The 18,132-nt window shown below is 37.4% G+C and overlaps 1 protein-coding gene across 9 annotated transcripts in view; it reads right to left on the bottom strand.

Moving 5' to 3' along the window:
- Positions 1-18,132, bottom strand: part of plce1 (phospholipase C, epsilon 1) — an 81,969-nt gene that overhangs the window by 7,750 nt on the left and 56,087 nt on the right. For 4 of the 9 annotated variants that reach the window (XM_081392020.1, XM_081392017.1, XM_081392024.1 and 1 more), the window contains 23 exons: positions 17,697-17,882; positions 17,493-17,610; positions 17,102-17,282; positions 16,693-16,815; positions 16,462-16,598; positions 16,140-16,378; positions 15,189-15,250; positions 14,891-15,056; positions 14,586-14,693; positions 14,384-14,500; positions 14,123-14,281; positions 12,911-13,040; positions 12,660-12,701; positions 10,849-10,958; positions 10,639-10,756; positions 9,218-9,349; positions 6,064-6,357; positions 4,523-4,686; positions 4,168-4,429; positions 3,085-3,203; positions 2,174-2,302; positions 1,593-1,784; positions 43-204 (listed from right to left, as the gene is read on the bottom strand). In XM_081392020.1, coding sequence (XP_081248146.1) covers positions 43-204; positions 1,593-1,784; positions 2,174-2,302; positions 3,085-3,203; positions 4,168-4,429; positions 4,523-4,686; positions 6,064-6,357; positions 9,218-9,349; positions 10,639-10,756; positions 10,849-10,958; positions 12,660-12,701; positions 12,911-13,040; positions 14,123-14,281; positions 14,384-14,500; positions 14,586-14,693; positions 14,891-15,056; positions 15,189-15,250; positions 16,140-16,378; positions 16,462-16,598; positions 16,693-16,815; positions 17,102-17,282; positions 17,493-17,610; positions 17,697-17,882 — 3,450 coding nt within the window. The remainder of the gene's footprint in view (positions 1-42; positions 205-1,592; positions 1,785-2,173; positions 2,303-3,084; positions 3,204-4,167; positions 4,430-4,522; positions 4,687-6,063; positions 6,358-9,217; positions 9,350-10,638; positions 10,757-10,848; positions 10,959-12,659; positions 12,702-12,910; positions 13,041-14,122; positions 14,282-14,383; positions 14,501-14,585; positions 14,694-14,890; positions 15,057-15,188; positions 15,251-16,139; positions 16,379-16,461; positions 16,599-16,692; positions 16,816-17,101; positions 17,283-17,492; positions 17,611-17,696; positions 17,883-18,132) is intronic. The other 5 variants (XM_081392021.1, XM_081392018.1, XM_081392022.1 and 2 more) reach the window with 3 other exon arrangements.

The raw sequence follows: 18,132 nt of genomic DNA on the forward strand, positions 1-18,132 counted from the left end.
ACAGAGATGAAATCTTCCAGTAATGTCACAGTGATATCTGACCTGCTGGATGATGTCCTGGGCTGTGCTGTGACGGGGGGCTTTGATGACAGTGTGAGGTTGCTCAGGAGAAACATCATGAACCTGCACGAAGAACGTGTCCTCCTCTCCGCTGCTCACCTCCTCCAATCCCTCCATCACTATATTCTTCTCATTGAAGTTCTGCTATGAGCCACCAGGAGGAGCAACAGATCAAGAGTTAAATGGTGAATGTATAAACAAAAGAAATGGGTGTGGATCTTATGAGGCCTGTAGGGGTCAATCCTGTTATGAGTTACTTTTCCATTATCCTAATACACTGGATAAAAAATAAAAAATAAACATATTTTCAAAGCTTGAAATCATTCTGGCTTTCTTTCGGTTCTGTTTTTCAAAATATCCTTAAGTGAACATGAAATGAATTATGAATAATGTTAATTGTTAACGTTATAATAAAAAATGAAATAAAATATAAAAACAAAAAAACTTCATCTAGTTTCAAACTAAAAATGAAAACTGCAATAAAAATGAATAAAAACTACAGATATATTTTAAATAACAATAATAATAAAAATGGCAACAAAAAAATGCAAAACTACATTTCTAAAACTTGAAAAAAATTCAAAATATTAATAAAAACTAATACTTTCGCTGAGTGCTTCTAACATAAAACCTCGAATATTTCTTAATATACTGACAGTTTGTTTCTTCAAATTTTCTTTAATCAAAATGTTTCAAACAAAATGTTTTCTGGGGAATATTGTTTTAATTGACCCTTCGCAGGTAGTTTGATTGACAGGCGATCTGACCAATCACAATCCGCCATCTGCCGAATCCGCCATTTTTGTCCGACAAAGCAGTCAGGAGAGTTAGTAGATTAACGGTGTGTACTGACGTCTTTCCGCGGTTAAAACAACATTCCTTCTTATGCTCATTCATGTTTATTTGATGCTATAAATTAACGAGAAGGAAGAGATGATGGGTTCACGAGCAGCTTTAACTGAGGCTCTACAGCGATCTGTCAGACACATTAAAGAGCCACAAAACGCTATTGTTTAAATTTCTTTAAAAAATGACCACATTTGAAAGGTGAGACTTTGTTTCGTATCAAAAGTAATCCTGTCTGTCAGCGCGTTGTCAGTGTCCTCTGCTCCGCAATGTATTTTTCACTGCGTGAGAACATGATGTGTGGCGAGAGAGCGGCGTGGCTTGTCGGACATAGCAACAGCAACTAAAGGGGGCGGGTCTTTTTGCGAACAGACAATTGGTAACCAATTAAAAGGTTTTTGTTCAATTTCCATCTTGTTAATCATTTATATCGCTTTAAAAGTTCTTGAACAGAAAATCAGCGCATTTAGAATGATTTCTGAAGGATTATGTGACACTGAAGACTGGAGTACATTTTAAAATATATTGAAATAGAAAACAAAAGCCACTTTGGTGAGCATAATTCATAATTGTTCCAAACTTTTCAATGGTAGTTTATTAATCTTTCAAATGGTACTGCATAATAGGAATGACCCTCAAATATCTAATTAATGAAAGCAAGCACAATCTGGGAAAAGGGTTGTTACCACTTCCTTGGTTTTCAGGCATATTCTGCCCACATATCCTTCCTCCGGCTGCCAGCTGTGAAGAACTTTCAGGAGCCGCTCATCATTCGCTAGGGGGCGCTGCTGAGGCGCTTTCTTTGACTCGCTCTTCTCCTTCGACAGAGGCATTCTCTCCTCCATCAGGAAGTAGTTGAAGGACGTAGTCGGAAACAACTGGCAAGAGAGAGACTATTTTAGCATGCGTTTATGTGCTGAGGAATGAAGAAAATGTGAACCAGACCAGTAAACACTGGAGTGAACACTGCTTGTTCCTAATGAGAGAATGAATGACAAACATTCTTTAAAAGGAGGACAGTTTGGCACTGGCTGTACTTCCAAGGTTAATCCGAAACATTTTCAGAACATATAAAAATCGGCCCTCAGGAATTCTAAAAGAACTCTGAATCCGTGATGGCACCACACACAGAGTGCTTACACTACTTCATCTACAGTAGTTGTCCATGTCCTCTCACAGAGCCCTCAGACAGTTCATGGCACTTAACAGTGTTCTGGTGTGTGCTAACCTGTCTAAACTGGCTCGGTTCAGTTGTGTTGACACTTACAGAGTCCAGGAGCTGTTTGGCTGTGGTGTATTCATCAACACACATTACGGTGAAGGGTTCGGGGCCTGGAACTCCATGCACTGTCACTTTGTGCTGCTGAGCGGCGCGTCTTTCCTCCGTGCTGAACAGCTGACAGGAAAAAAGGGAACAGAGTTCACACTCTAAAACTTAAGACATATAACATGCTGCTAAACAAAAGAGAACATTCTTAACGTTGTTTCAGAGCTATTAAACAACTAGTGACAGTTTAGATAAATAAAATGGTTCAGACATATTGTGTATACATGCACCTACTGTAATTTTAATTTTTGGAGATGACACAAGTGGCGAGAGAAGACCAAAAAGGAAAATAGTTTTCTGTAATAGTATAGTAACTGTACACAATAATAACAGTTTCTGCCACAGATTTTAAACACTTTTTACCAATGATGTTTATAATAATGTATAAATATACAGATAGATATAAACATTTTGTTACCCTAGTCTTTTTTTTTGGTTCAAATCTACGCCACTGAAAAATCTGATATAGATATTATATTTCTATATATATTAGTATTTCTTCATATTTAAGCAGTTTGAATAGGCATGGCACTTCTGTATACAGTAGCATGCCTATGTCTTTATGATTTCCTGTTTTTAATGAAATTAGGCTGCACTCGGATGACAGGGACTGAGAGAGAGGAATGCAGCACATTCCAGAGTTTTAAAAACATCGGAAATATTTGCACAATGTTTTCTCAAACATACGGTCTACTCCCTTGTGGGACTGAATGGCACGTATAGAGGATTCATTAATGTAAACTGTTTTATTTCTGCTGTCCAGTTCCATCAATACTACATGTAACACAAATATCTCTCTGTGATCCTGACATCTGTGTGGTTTTATAAGTGGGTTATGAACGCTGTCTCACCACAGACGCAGGCAGCGGTCCTCCGGTGGGACTCTCTTCCGTTCTGCGGCTGAAGATGAACATACTCGAGACCTCCAGAGACTCGTTGTGCAGGTTCTTCAGCTGCAGGTGTCTGTAGCCTGGAATAATCAACAGAAACCAAATGAAATATACTGGACAAAGGTGGACACGTATCAATTGAATTAAGACACAACAACAACACAAAATTTAATTCAATGCAGTACATAATCAAATGGAGTAATCTGAAGGCATCAATAAGTGAACTGTTGTAAAAAAAATAATAAAAAAAAAAAAAAAATAATAATAATATATATATATATATATATATATATATTTTTTTTTTTTTATTATATACTATAATAATTTAATATTAATACTAAGTAATGACTGAATGGATGTTTTTTTATATTATTTACTCGAAATTTATTTATATATATATATATATATATATATATATATATATATATATATATATATATATATATATATATATATATATATATATATATATATATATATATATATATATATAGTAAGAATTTTATCTTAGGGTCAGTAAGAATTTTCTTTAAAGAAATAAATTATTTAAATAAATTATTTTATTCAGAAAGGACGCTGTAAATTGATCAAAAGTGACTTTCAAATAAATGCTGTTTCTTTTTTTTCTTTTTTCTTTTTACAAACATACCTGTAAAAGGTTTCCACAAATATATTAAGCAACTATTTTCAACATTGGTCATAATAATAAGAAGAATAAGATAATATTAAGAAATGTTTCTTGATCAACAAACCAGCATTAGAATGATTTCTGAAGGATCATGTGACACTGAAGACTGGAGTAATGATGCATAAAATTCAGCTTTGCATCACAGGAATAAATTACATTTTAAAACATATTACAATAGAAAATAGCTCTTTGAAATTGTACAAAAAAATTTTTTAATGATTTTTTTCAAACTTTATTTTTGATCTAATAAATGCAGCCATGGTTAATGTCCATTCTGAGGATGAAGCAGGTGGCAGTTATCAACCAATACTCAGTACAGCAGTAATGACACTATGCTCCTGTCATGAGTTTTCTACCTGGTTTGAGGGTTTTGAGGGGAAGTATCCGCTGAGCGGTGACCTGCGAGCTGTTGTTCTCCACCACAGCAATGCGCAGAAACGCCATATCCTCGAAGTGCACGTGGAACAGGAAGCGCTCATTCCACATGGGATTGAGTGTGTTGCGGTGTATGGGCTTGGTACGGAAATGGCAGCTGTCTGCCGGCATACCCAACACCTCCACTTCCACACAGGGACTGCCGTTTGAGTTACCCGGACACACGTTCTGCCCTGAAACAATCTGTGTGAATATGAATTATTTCATGTCTGTTAGATTAGCTGGAGTATCCAAAAGTAGTTTTAACGCTGAATATGGGATACTCAAGGCTCTTACAGTGAGAGTGTATAGCGTAGGGGTCATGTTCTCCAGGTCTCGGTCAAGAGGGTAATAGTGCTGATATAGGGGGCAGCTTCGCTCCCACAGGACTGGAGGTTTCAGTACATAACCACAGTGACCATTAGCCTCAAACAGAGCTGCGTTCAGCTGCAATGGCAGGTCTAGAGAGAATATACCATCCACATTCAATTATCATCTTTAAAAAAAAAAAGGGACTGAATTCTTGAAATCATCTTGTTAGAATAATGCTCAATAATATATCTGAATTATATTTAGAATATAGTTGACTGATTTGGTATAACATGAAATGAAACGGTAGCAATAAGAAATTAGCAACCAAAAATGAAAATTTGTTTATTCAAGATTCATTTACTCACCTTCATGTCATTCCAAACCTGTATGCATTTCTTTCTTCAGTAGAAAACACGAAAGAAGATATTTTGACGAATGCCGGTAACCAAACAGTTGATGGGCCCCATTGACTTCCATAGTTCAAAATATCTCAAAACAACTTGAGGGTGATTAAATGATGACAAACTTTTAATTTTTAAGTTAACAAAACCAAAATTCCTCAAAATATCTTCTTTTACGTTCCACAAAAAAAAAGTTTTACAAGAATAACATGACTGAGGATGAGTAATTGATGATTTATGGGTGGATCATCCCTTTAAATATGGTAATATTTAAAAATTTATTTATTCAATTTATTTGTTTAATTTAAATAAAATAGTACGTTTAATTACTGATCTATTTAAAGGTGCAGTAAGTGATTTCTGAGAAACGCTGTTGAAAGTGGATTGGACCGAGCAGTACAACACACTTGTAGCCAATCAGCAGGAGGGGGCGTGTCCACTCATGATGGGGGAGGAGAGAGAGTGAGCAAGAGGGAGACTGTAGAAAGAGAGATGGCTGAGAGACATTACAAAAGAGAAAAGCTCAAAAGAATATCACTGGAAAAGTTATATTTAAGAAGTTTAAAGTTATGATCTGGCAAGAGCTTTAGGTTTTTTGTTCTTCCTTGTCATTCATTCATCATCTTCGCTTTATTTTTCACAAAGCTTTATTTTGCTTCGCTTCAGCTATGATAAAGAGACATCCACTCTTGCATTGCGTGTTCGTATATTCTGGGGGCGGAGCAATGAAGGGAGGGGTTGTTTTTCAGAAATCACTTACTGCACCTTTAATGTTTTATCTTAAGTACACTGGTCTTCCATATTGACAAAGCCACATCTATGACAGCCTCTGTGAATCAATCAGCCAGAGACTCTTTATAACTATAAATAACCAGATAAATAACAAAAGTACAGTAAACAGTAAATCAACCAGTCTGAAATATCAAGCTGTATAACGGACTGTTTTTGTACAGCTAAAATAAATTGGAAGCCTCACACATTTAAGTTACAAATGGCCACACCTGCTCTTTCATTAAAAATATAGGTGGATGGCCTGATTGTCCTGGTCAATATATCAGTCTATCACTATCATGCACACTAATTATATCCCAGTGCTGTTGCAGATGAGCAGATTACGCTCTTTACCGTCAGTCTGATAGTTGAGGGCGACCAACTGGATTCCATGCAGCCAGAAGATGAGAGGATTGGGGTTGGCAGAGTCGATGCGCGTGGCTGCTGGGTACGTGCGGAGCAGCTGGCAGCTGGTGTGCTGGATGAGTTTCTGGGAGTAGCGGCGACATAAACGCTTTGCAGCGTTCTCGTTGACTGAGGAGATGTGGTAGCATTTGGGTGTGCGGATGATGGAGCTAAGAGAGGTGCTCGGGCTCAGCGTCAGCGAGGTTTGTTCCTCCCAGTTCATACGAATGCCCTCCAGACTGGCTGCAGAAGAACAGAGCATTCCAGATCTGAGTTTTTGATTTTGACTTGAAGTTGCAATTGAAAAAACTGGCAAGAAACCTAAACATTTCTTTCATAGAAACTGTTTAAAAGTGAAATCAAGCACTATGAGATAGTTAAATAAACATCTTATGTGAGGCTGAGTCACATCTGCAATTTGGCAGAGACAAATCAGAGCACAAAGTTTAGAGAAGTGGAAAGTCTGCAACTACAAATGTATCCTTCTCACACACTGAGAACATTACAGCAAGGTTTAGGGGTTTGCACATGATTGTTTAAGGAATAGTTCACTTAAAAATTAAAAGAATGCTTGTTGTTCCAAACTTTTATGACTGACTGACTGACTGACTTACTTTCTTCCACAAACATTTTAAAGAATGCTTGTCAATCAACAATTGAATTTGAATGGCAGCCTATGGTGACATTTAACTAGTGAAAAATCTGAAAAAAGATCCGCACACGAATATAGGCCAACAAGCTCACAGGATTTTATTGTCCAGAGGCCACAAATAAAGTAAAAAAGTGCAAGGTACACAAAACGTTTTCGGGTTCAACCCTTCATCAGTGTCTATATCCTTTGGGCATGAATGAGGAATTTACTCTCAGTTGTTTACTATAAATGTTGTTTTATTATGCATTTCAATGTCTAATCATGTGACATGTAGGGATGATGATAATCTTTTGTGATTTTCAATAATGGGAATGAGAATATTTATGATCAGATTTTTTTTTTTTTGAATAGAGGATTGTTGTGAAATGTATGTAGACCATTGATGTAAATATTTTTATATGGGATAAAATCAGATTCCGATATATTACAGTACATGGATTACGGTAATAAGTGTGTAAATTACCACAAATGTATGCTTGGTAACACATGGCACTGATGAAGGGTTGAACCCGAGAATGTTTTGTGCACCTTGCATTTTTGCACTTTTTCACTTTATTTGTGGCCTCCGGACAATAAAATCCTGTGAGCTTTTTGCAGTAGCACCTCAATGCAGTACACAAGATCCGAGGGGAGGAGTCGGATCTTATATAAGGGGTGGAGATTGGTAGGTTTAGGGGTGGAGATGGGTAGGTTTAGGGGTGGGTTTAGGGATCAGGGGGTGGAGATTGGTAGGTTTAAGTATGTAAGGTGGGAGGAGTTGGATTTTATCCGACTCCTCCCCCCGGATTTTATGCTCTGCAGTGAGGACCATCTCGCTTTTTGGCCTATATTTGTGTGCGGATCTTTTTTCTGATTTTTGAGTTCATTTTTGGATCTACTCACCACAAGAAATTATTATATATCAATTATATATCAAGAATTATAGTTTTTACTAGTGGAAATGTAATTCCTGATATCAACAATTAGCATTTTAACTAGTAATAATTGAATTGTTGATATCACAAATTCATATCCTGTGAAAGATTAAAATTCAAAACGGCTTGCCATATGTGCATTTGGAAACACAACATGCACCAACCATCTTCCTGTACTTGTGAAAAGAAGCGCTCATCAACAAAAGAGAAGATTTAAGGGTTTATGCGGTTTTCTGACAAAATAAAAGTTTGATGGTTTAATGTTTGAAAATGAAGAAATCAAGACTATAAATATTAGAATTGCAATTTTACAGTTGTAATGTAAAATAAATTAAACTATTATATTATATTTCTTAAATTTTAATTTCATAGTGAAATATAACAATAGTAAAATTTATTTTGTTTTTATCTTGTACCAGTAATTTTTATATTTTATATATAATAATATACTAAATTTAAATTTATATTGGCTTTGCAGTACAAGGTTGTTCACAAGCTACATATGCAATAAAGAGATGCTTCATCGACTCGCTGATAAACTATACAAGACATTTGCGAGTTTTGTTTCTTACAATGGACTGTAGGTAAATATCCACCTCATCCAGCACTCTTTTTCTTTTTTTTGGTTTTGCAAACATTTGGCAATAAATCAAACTGAATCATGAAGAATTCAGACCTTTTGGCAAAGCCGTTAGATTAAAACAGTGATTAATTCGCGAATCTGGCATCAGTATTTCTGATTCTAAACAGCTGATAGAAGACATATTACTTGATTGTTGAAATATTATCAGGAGAAATATTCTAAGGGTCCCGTGGTATATGATAATCTCATTGTCAGGAAAGGATTTAATAGTAATATTTTACCAGGGCACAGAGATATTTCATGCCACAGAAAAAAGGGTGTAGAGATGTTCCTGGAACTTACAATTACATTTATTCCTTTAGACTTGCAAATGAGGAATACTACAAGCAATTCATCAGTAACATAAGTGCTAGGAAAAACAAAGTTTCAAACCTTGTCCAATTTTTTGAGGCTTTCAAGCTCCAAAAAGCAGCAAAAAAGATTCAAAGTCTATACGACTGAAGCTTGTTGTTTTTCCATTCATTGTAATTGCATGGAAAAGAGCGACCAGCACATTCTTCTAATTTAAAAAAAAAACTTGTACAGATTTGAAACAACATGAGGGCAAATAAATGACGACTGAATTTTCATTTTAGAGCGAACTGTCTCTTTAATAAAAATAAACGGATAAAAGATGCACTTCTGTTGGGATGGCTGGAAGTTCACATCCATTTAAGCTTTCAATTTTCAAGAACCACTTGCCCTTTAAAAGTGCTTTTACTCAAAAAGTACATGCTTGTTTTCTCAGACAGTCAGTCACTGGAAATATTTTGTAGAAAGGCATTTTTATACGCTTTCGAGGGACTTTAATATAATGGAAAACTTGAGAGCCCTTTTCCCATGGGTGCTCTAAGTGGGTGTTCTATTTCCTGCGTGCCCTGTGCACAGTTCCGTGCAAAGCCGAGGCAGCCGTACCTTTCCCTGGAGCTCGGACCAACGTCACAGGCTCCCCGGGGCTTCCACGAGCAGGAGCGCTGCCAAAAATGGATTTCCGGCTTTTTCTGTCTTTTCCCCTTCCAGAGCCTGATGGGGAGAGGGTGGAGAGGCCTAGTTCCCACGCACACAAACACAAACAAACACATATGTAAGGTCATGGCTGCAGAGTATACGCTCCTCCAAAACTTAAGAGCTTGATACTGTTTGTTTGTTCAAGACTCGCCTCTGGGACTATTACAGTTTCCAGCAAAGCCAAACACCTGAATCTAATTTACCTGCCCTTTTTCACTAATTCAACTGCAGTTTACATGAGCCATGTAGCACAAATATGCAAGAGATGAAGTGTTACTTATTTTAACTTAAAATGGAGAATAAATCTGTAGCTACTCAGAATGAAGCTTGGGAGGCTAGATTTGTAAAGTAGCTTCCCCAAAACATCCATTCGTCCACTCGGTTGCATCTATTTCCGCAAGTGAACACGCTGGGTTTGTCAGTTAGTTGTGGACGGCATGCACAAACATATTAGAAGGGAACTGCACAAAAATATTATGTAGTGATGCACTGAAATTATTATTTCTTTTTTTTTTTTACAGAAACTGAGCTGTATATAAACTTTAAATTGTAAAGTTTTTAATGATATAATTATGTTCATTGTGAAACCAATTTGTTGTGGCTATAATAAAACTTCATGATTTATTCAAACATACATTAATGAAGGTTAAGTAAATAAAGGATGACAACAGGTTAAGTAAAAATGGAATGAATGTGTAATACTGCATGTATTTATCAAAATTCGAGCTACGGACACTGAATGGCTTCCCTAAGGTTAATGTAACATTACGTGACATTGTTTACAAGCTGTTTTACTGACGTCTTTCACAGTTGAAAACACTGATTGAGCAAATGAATGAGACATGATACATTTCAGTAAGTCCTACTGTTTCTTTCAACATACCTTCTGATGTTAATTTTGTGCTATTACTTCGTACTGACTTTGTTTCATTTCAAAAGTAATAAAGCACAAAAATGATTGTGATTATTGGATTGGAGGCACACTACAAATATCTTGATGATCTTGGTTCTTGGTTGATGATCGATTAAAAATGACAAATCAATATCGTCAACCAGCCCTAGCATCACACACTGACATGTTTACTTGTTGTAGCTTATTCCATGTTGTGCACATAAAATAGACACTGACAGAGTCAAAATATGCTACTGGAGAAGCAATAATTAACTTCACAATTTTGCTTGATGATTTCAGCCCTCTAAAACTGTTTTGAAAAATCATTTTTGGCCAAATTCTTTGGTGCATCACTAATCTTATGTGTTTCCCAGATGCTGACAGAACTATAAACTTTCCTTTATGTGGTTGTGTAATAATTAGATGAGATGGAAACCTGGGAATTTGATAGCCTGACAGTAGATGACCAGATCAGAGAGCTCTTGAGCGATCTGTCTGCTCTCCTTCTCATTCTGGGGCAAGTAGAACTCCTCTCCTAGTTCCATGTCAAACATCTGCAAGTGCACACAAGTATAACCATCACAGATCATGTCAGTATTCAGGTTCAAATGAACTCAGAGCTTCATTGATACTGTTCTGTACTGACCTTTCCTTTGCTTCCCGCTTTCTTAAAACGCTTCGGCAACTCATCATTGGACTCATACTGAAGTTTCTCAGTGGATGACTTGCCTTCGGGTTTGTCTTCAAGAATATTGTCTGCAGAAAAGAATAAGATTAAGAAACATCTCTACATAAACCCAAAGAGAATTTTCTTGTTTCAGCCAAAACAAGCGATAAAAAAAAAAAAAAAAAAAAAGAGAGAGAGAGAGAACAATTTTGCCTGAATATGAAATAAAAACTTCGCAAAGCACATAAAGGTAAAGCAGTCATATTTGAAAGTAGAAGCCAAAAAAACACTGTGACACCATTACTTCTTAAAGGGATAATTCACCCAAAAATGCAAATTCTGTAATTTACTTTCAACCCTGTATGACATTATTTCTTCTGCTGATCACACCAGAAGATATAATTTGAAGAATGTTGGTAACTGTTGGCGACTATTTACATTGAATGGACAAAAAAATAAACATGACACAATTAAGTCGTGTAGGTTTGGAACAACTTGACAGAAGTAGCATTTTTGGGTGAACTATCCCTTTTAAATCAGCATGAAACAGAAATTGCAAGTGAAACAGCTTCTCAAACAAGAAAAAAAAAATGTAGGGCGGGACTTAATTGTCCATTGGGAATTGATTGGATCATTGTTGCTGGTTAATTATGATTTGAGTGAAAGGTTGTCCCGCCCTCGTGCCAGTAAACACGTCATCGGAGTAGAGAATAAGGGTATTCATGAGGGCACATGAATTTAACAAAATAATAATGATCTGGATGGATAAATCATTTACAACACACACTGCTGTATTCCATAACAAAAAGAAGATTTGGCAATTTCGATTTTATAGTGACAAAACTGAAAATGTAAAAATTAAAAATCGCAGGACCATTCATTCTGCAGACGTGCAACCCACAGACACTGTCAGATCCTCGTTAGACGGCAAGATTCCTCACAAAGACAATTAACTGTTTATCGGTTGACACACAAACAATCAAAGATTTGCTTTTTACCTTATGACGAAACAAATCAAATACAATTTTTGAAATTTAACTTAAAATCATGGTGCACCCGGAGTAAGAAAGCAGGTTGAGTAAATGCCCAGCATTCCCCTGACTGCACAAACTCATAGCTGAGTCTCTGGGGAAGGCTGTTTGGGAAAGAACAAAGTCTCTTTTAACAGAGAGCAGTGCAGGGCATGAGAAACCAGATGGCTTTGTTTTTTCCCCCACTGATGAGCCAGTGCCGCAAGCAAGGTCGAACCATTTTCTAAACACCGCGAACGTGGAAGCGAGTTTGGGTTGTTTTGTTTATACACTGTACCACCCATCTTTATAGTCGAAAAATACTGATTTATTCATGGCAGAGCACACAGCACACACCTGAAGGATCTCAGACACAACCACCATTAGAGTGCAAGCAATCACATCAGAGTCAACACACTGGCAGCTTACAGCAGTAAGAGCAACGCACATCACGGCACACATTTACATGGGCAGTTGACATGACATTACTGTCTTCAATGAAAAAAGCCAACATTCTTCACTATTTTTGCTGGACAGGAATTGTCCACATTTTTTTCTTTTTGAACAATTTTTAGCAAGTGGTGACCAATGCATTGGTATGTAATTTGGGGGTCTTCCAATTTTAACAAATGACTAGAAAAAATGACTAGAGAAAAAAAGACTATAACTTACACCTTTCCTAATACAAATGCATATACTTTTATCCTAAAGTTTTAAACAATATTTAAAACCATGTCCATTTGTCAACCACCCACATATGCTCACACACAGTACATTTACCTTCCTGGCCATAGGAGGCTGTGGAAGCATTGAGGACATCGGCTAATAAAAAGGAGAAAAAAAAGAGTGAAGAGGGGGGGGTTGAAAAGGGTCAGCATGCAACAGAGTGAAGGTGCCATCGTGGGAACAGTAAAAGTTTGTGAGAGGGTTAGTGAACAGAACAGAAAATTCCACTCAATATTCAGATAACTGCAGTCGATTCGAGTTGAAATAAAGGACATGTTGGCTTGAGTTACGCAAAGTATGATTACCATCAGACAGTGACTCATAATCATAGTCATACTCGTCTTCCTCCTCTTCTTCTTCATCATTGTTTCCCAGGGACGTTCCGCTGACTGTGCCGTTGTTGGCCTGGGCCTGCATGTGAGCCAGTTGATGTGCCTTTTGAAATGGAGGAACAAAAAATTTCAGAAACCTTTCCAATATTAATTCTTGATTTGAATGCTTCAAGGACTCAATGAAATTAGTTGATACTAAAAATGTTTAACAGTTAGTCGAGACTACATTAAAGCTGTGCAGATTTCTGAAGAATTGGAAAGTCTGTCATTCACACAATTCCACACATTCCCCACCATTTGCATATTTGTTTATTAAATAAGTTGGCTAATTTGATTGTGCTTTTAAACACGTGTGTAGTACTTCCAGCTCAGGTAAGGACATTTTTAAATGTTTAAATGCATTCTGCAGATGCTCCTCCAAAATCAGTGCAGAGACTCAAGTCAAATTTATCTATATAACGCTTTTCACAAAATACACTGTTTCAAATCATTGTTACAGCAACTTATACTGTTATGTCTATAATACCTTAACATAGAGCAATATTAAGGAAAGAAATTTATCTTAAGCTAGTCTCATATGACATTTGATTCATGTTAGTGATGCACTGAAATTTCAAGAACCAAAAATATTACAAAGGAGAAAAAAAAGGATCTTTGGTTTTGGACGAAATGATTTTGGAGGGCCAAACTATTGATATAGAGTCTATCCTAGTCTATCCACATTTTGATGAATCGTTATTGATACTTAAATCTCAAGATCAACCTTTTAGCCTATGCTGTTTCCTGTTAATGTGTAAACAAAGCTTCACTAAACATTATTCGTAGCATGCCTGCCATCCAATAATTGCAATAAGCTTTGGGCTTTGTTACTTTTGATTTGAAATAAAGTCTCAGCTATCAAATTCTCTCCATTTTATCATGAAATACGAACAATAAAATGTAATTTTGATGTTCTTTAATGTGGCGTGATGGATCGCTGTAACCGCCTCAGTTCAATTCTGTGCATCACTAATGCACAAAAAATGGCAAGAGCTAGCCAAACTGGGCAGTTCCAATTTGATTGTCTGGCTGCTGTGATTCATTCAGATGAGATTTTGGAGAAGGATAATTGTCAATAAGTCAATAAAAATTGTGTATAAATCAAATAGTATTGATATCAGTTCTGTGTTGCACTCTCTCATCTACCTTTTGTTTAAGAATATCCACTGGAGCCTGGTGAGCTTTCAGCTTCTTATTTTTGAGCAGGATCTTCCCTCTGAGCTGCAGAGGAGATGGAAGCAAAGGCTCATCCGCAAAATCACTCTCAAACAGGAACTTGGTCACCAGCTTCTCTCCAAAAACAGTCTAAAGAGAAAAACATACGAACAATGTTCTCCTTCCACAAGACACAGACTCATCAAATGAGAAGCTTGAGAACATATATAGTGTAAAAATGCAGACAGGTACCTTAAAAATCTCAGCCATTTTGCGTTGCTGTGGTAAAGAGCAGTGGTTTTCAATGGACAGAATCACAGGCATCTCTGAGTACACAAATGCTGCACGATTGACGGCCTCGACAACATCCTACAGACCACAAGAGCATTTCAGTCAGCAGAAAACTTACATAAAATCAACAGAAGTATCTTCAAGTATTGATTTCTAAACGGACCTTGAAAGGAATCTTAGTAGTGAGAGTATGTCCATGGTAAATAACAGGCATGCCGTCGTCCCCGTCCCAGCAGTCCAACTCAACGCTGCGACAGCCCTGCAGCAAAACCTGTGACAGAAGCCATAAATCAAACTCAAACTCATGCATTGACATGCTGTGGTTTTAGCTAAATTCACAAGCAGGTGACATCTACAGTACGGCATGTGAAGCAGCGGTCGTCAAATATATTTATGGAGTGCATTGTGAATCGTTTTTCGCCTTGGATCAGGTTCAGGATAAACAGAGAAGTCCGGCTGAAGATGTACCTGGCTGTAAAGCTCCACTGAAGATTCTCCCTTCAGCTGATGGCCCGTGAGGTATGTGTTATGAGAGGACTCGATGTAATAGTATGAGAGCGGATACTGGAGCTCATCCAGGTTCACTTGAGACTCCTCGTTTTTAGAGGCAAAGTTGTCCTTGTCCATTAGAAACCTTCGAGAGGCAGATTCATTTTTTCATTTTAGAGATTATATGAATATAGCATTTTATCCAAATCTACCAAAGTATTGTTTCCGAAACCTCTGGTCCACATTATTTTGTCAAATATGTTTAATAAAACCAAACCTGGCAAATCCTTCAAACGACATCCATCCCATCTGACGCATGTTTGAAGAAGGCTCAAATTTCTAAAGAAACAAAAAAACAAATTAAATGTTATTACATTGGCATGCATAACATTAGATGTCTTATGGTGATTTATGAGTTGGTGAGATGCTAGTATCGAACGGTCAGTCAATGACTCTTATTCTTAATAAAGGAAGAATCAATTGTCCATGTTGTTAACGGTAACCCACCGCTGAGAACTTTAAAACAGTGCCAGACCCTTGTCAGCGCTCTGACAAAAGTTTGAAGCAGTTTTCTTTTCTGACAATAAGTTTTCACATAAATAAGGAAAATCAGTCAATACAAAGTTTGAATGTTGGCTTAAAAATGTATTTTCAAGGTTTAAAACAGCATAAACAATTCTAAAGTGTGAAGGTTAGCCACACAAGACAGATACATTGACAGTGCCAAGTTTGCTACACATAGTTTGAAAAGACAGAAAAATCATTTTATGTTTTTCCTATAACAGTCTTATACATTTTTTAAATAACAAAAGTAATGTCTTTAATGACATCCAGGAAATGACATAATTTGTGGTAGAACAACAGCACAAACAAGTTAGTATTAACAGTGGCTTTGATGAATCCGGTGATGTTTTATGGCATTAGCTGGTTTGCATAGTTTAAAACATTCAATGCTGTTATATACAATTACATAAATGAGTAAGAAAATATAAAAAAAAGAGTGAACTTCAGATCTTTATTTCAATCCTGTTCGGTTCCACTTTAAAGTTTATGTGCCAAATTTATTCAAAATGTATTTCTTAAAATCTGTAAATTACTACACAAGCATATTCATATGCTTTATCACAGGAATGACCTTTTTCAATTTCAAAGTAACAATTATAGGTCTGATCAGAAAAGTTCATAAAACTCTGGCTGAGATCGACTTTCAGGGAGTTCTTTTACTCACCTGTATGATGCTAAGGATATCATCATAGCTCAGATGTTCTCCCTGACAGTTGACCAAGAAGTCATTGAGCTGAGAGATGGCCAGTCCCAGCACACCCAGCGATGAATTCTCCACTCCAGTGCCATTGGTCACGATGCTAGCAGCTGCAATGGCATCTGAAATCTGCTTCTGGTTGTCAGACATTTGCTGCCGGGTGCGGATAAAAAGGCCCAGGTCAGAGCCATTACGAGTTAGGAGATCTGTGAAGAGATCAGCTTTGTAAAAACATCCTACCTCATCAGTTACATTGGTTTAAAAATGTCTATTATTCACACATGCCCACCAAGATCTGGTTGCAGTCCCGTGAGTTTGTCATCAATCCTCAATGTGGTGTAGAGAGGAACAGAGTCAGGACCTGAGCGACTACATTGCACTGCGTAGGTGTCGAACAGATCCTTTAGATCCTTGCGACTGCGAATGCTGGACACATAGCAGACAAACGGGAAACTTTTAACAATCATCCAGATTCAAAACACAAGCTGTGTATTTGGTTAGAGGGAAAAGTGTGGTCTACCTAAAAGACTTGAAGAGCTCCACAAATTCAACAAAGCTCATGATGCTGTCAGAGATCATGAGTTCCTGGAAGCCCCTGAAGCAACCTTTCCCTCGACCATGCCAGCTCCGACTGCTCCAGGCCCTGAGACCACAAAACACAGTCAGTTCTGAAGGAAAACAGCCTTTACAACAAGCTTCAGGGCAAATAATCCACTTCATTCTTCACCATTTACAGATGCACACATGTCGCTGAAACATCTTTGAAAGACTGCATCACTTTAACATAAGCTTAAACATGCATGCGTATGACAAATGAGATCTTGTATAGATACATCTGAAAGTATCTTAAAAAGAACATGATCCTGTGAAGCCCATGTCCTTTCTGGGACTGCACTGAATTTGTATTTCTGCAGAGGGAGTGACCTTACCCTGGCTGACTTTTGGAGTTGCTGGGAAGAATGGGGGAGGAATGGGGGCGTGTAGGGGTGGAGATGTTTGTGCTAAAGGAGCCAGAGGAAGATGAGGAAGAGGACAAGGAGGATCCAGGAGACTGGCCTTTGCTGTTGGATAAGGAAAAGGGTCCAGGGTGGCCAAAGGTACTGCAGTCCTCTATGGAAACATTAAAACATGCCACAATGTCCCTGATCTCTTAAAGACATTCACAAACACAAAACCAATTATTTATATTCTCAAGTATCTTCAGTGTATAAATAAAAAAAGTATTGGTGAAACAGCTGAAATACCATCTTCAACATTTTTCTACAATTATGTTTTACCAGAGTCCAATTAGCTGTCAACAAAATGTTCAGTAACTCTCACCAGCCTCTTCCTGCTCGACACTTTCCAAAGGGTCTGACTCTCTCCTGCCTAAAGTCTCCTTACAGCTCCTAGTCTTGCGTGAGATCATCTCATCATCTGTTCCATCGCCACTGTCCCCCTGTGATTAGGACAGTGCATTACTCAAGTGACATAGCTAATCCAGGTCTTGACATAGCTTGACATTGCCAGTCTTTCTCTTCTTACCCTGACTAAGGCTTTCTTCTTCTTTTTGACATTGGAGTTGATGCCCAGCGGACTGTTTTTCTGGACTGAGTTCTTCTCTGCACTTTTGCTGGCGGATCCAGGGCCGCTAGCGCCCATATTCCAGCGTCTCCCACCGAACAGTTCGATAGCATGGGCCAGTGTGGGCCCCTCAAATCTACCGTCCTCCTAGAAAAAGGAGATTTACAGCAATATAAAAATGCATAATAATGAATGGAATTCAGCTTTCAAAAAAGAAAGCTGTGCCTTAGCTGACCTAAAGTTAGCAGAGTTATGTTAAAAGGAAACAGTGCAGGCCAATTATCGTAAAAAGTGGAATGTGTTTTGTGTTGTGAGAACTTGAGTAATTCAACACAACATATGTGCAAAAATCTTTAGCTAAAAGCAGCCTACGGTAGTTTAAGATGGTTTGGCTGGT

Source organism: Scardinius erythrophthalmus (assembly GCF_964197995.2).
Source record: "Scardinius erythrophthalmus genome assembly, chromosome: 18".
In the NCBI taxonomy this organism is placed as follows: domain Eukaryota; kingdom Metazoa; phylum Chordata; class Actinopteri; order Cypriniformes; family Leuciscidae; genus Scardinius; species Scardinius erythrophthalmus.